The sequence below is a fragment of the Gossypium raimondii genome, chromosome 10 (genome assembly GCF_025698545.1).
Source record: "Gossypium raimondii isolate GPD5lz chromosome 10, ASM2569854v1, whole genome shotgun sequence".
NCBI classification, from domain to species: Eukaryota; Viridiplantae; Streptophyta; class Magnoliopsida; order Malvales; family Malvaceae; genus Gossypium; species Gossypium raimondii.
Genome location: NC_068574.1, coordinates 59,171,308 through 59,172,666, shown reverse-complemented (window position 1 = coordinate 59,172,666; position 1,359 = coordinate 59,171,308). Strand labels below are relative to the sequence as shown.

The 1,359-nt window shown below is 31.2% G+C and overlaps 1 protein-coding gene across 1 annotated transcript; it reads right to left on the bottom strand.

Moving 5' to 3' along the window:
- LOC105778467 (small polypeptide DEVIL 11) lies at positions 1 to 762 on the bottom strand. The gene has a single exon (XM_012602178.2). The coding sequence runs from the start codon at positions 624 to 626 to the stop codon at positions 285 to 287; it is 342 nt and encodes a 113-aa protein (XP_012457632.1). The 5' UTR covers positions 627 to 762; the 3' UTR covers positions 1 to 284.
- Positions 763 to 1,359: the final 597 nt, after the last annotated feature.

The following is a 1,359-nucleotide window of genomic DNA, read 5'->3' as shown; positions in this document are numbered from 1 at the left end:
AATTAAAACTTGGATTTTTCTATGATTATATTAATATTAGCCATTTGATTAAGAAAAAAAGTAAGAGTTACATTAAGAACCACCCCATAGCTACTTAAATGGAGAATGGAATTCCTCTTACAAAATTCGAAAAAACAATCCTAATGGTCTAAGTTCTAATTAGTTCTAAAACCCTAAAAAAACCAAATCTTTATATACATGTATATATATATAGAGCTTGATAGCATCCTCCTCTTCTTCTTGCTTGGTTGGTTGGATGCCATTAAATCCTCCATTAAAAATACTTAAGAATCAGTGTATTCACGCCAGCAAATGAGCATGATAACACAACGCCTCATGATGTAAAACCGAGCCCTTTGTTCTTTGAATAGCCTAGCACATTTCCTAGTGAAAGCACATCTTTTTGTTTTTGATGATGATGGTGGTGATGTTGATGATGATGATGGGGTGGTTTTGATCATGAATGATGACGAATTTGAAGTTGAAGATGATGATAAAGAACGACCCTTTGATGATGATGATGATGAAGAAGTTTCTTTCTTTGATAGCTTCCATTTGTCGTCGAAGTAAAAGGTCGGCGGCGGTGGTGGTGGCGTTGGTGCTGCTGCACTTGAAGTTGAATCCATGGCGGAGACTAAAAACCCAAAACCCAGAAATTAAAAAAGATGAACTTTTCTTTTTAAAGATCAAAGTTCTGTATTTTTGAAAGATAAAAGAGTGAAATTTTTTTCTCAGTGGTAAAGGCTAAAAGAGAAGGGATTTGGGGTCACTATTTATAATAATTTAAAGAGCAAATGGAAAAAATATATAAAAGTTAGAAAATATAGAAAAATGTAAAAATAAAATAAAAAAATAAAAATGGTAGCAGATGGGTGTGGCAGTAGGTATCACCTGGCCTTCTTTTACCTCGACAGACCCACCAAACGAATACATTTTAAATTATAATTTTTTATGGATTTTTGGATAAAATAAGAATTGGGATTTCTAATATAAATAAAACAAAATTTATAAATAATGGGTTTTTTTAAAAATATTGTGAAAATTCATTACAAGTAGAACCCAAAGATTTAAAACAGTCAATAATTTATCCGAACTTAGAATAACTCAAACAAGTAAATCGAAATGATCATACTTATAGTTATGGAAACTGAATCAGATCGACTAATAAAACCGAAAATCGACAAGATCAGCTAATACCATATACTTAGGAGAAGAATGAACTGATATGAGTTATTAAAAACCCTGATTCTCAAACTTAGATAAATCGAATGTGAAATGATTTTATCTGAACTGATTCGAATGACAAGTCATAAGTTACCATTTTGATGATAGAGAATAAATTTACTGGAAACCACTAAT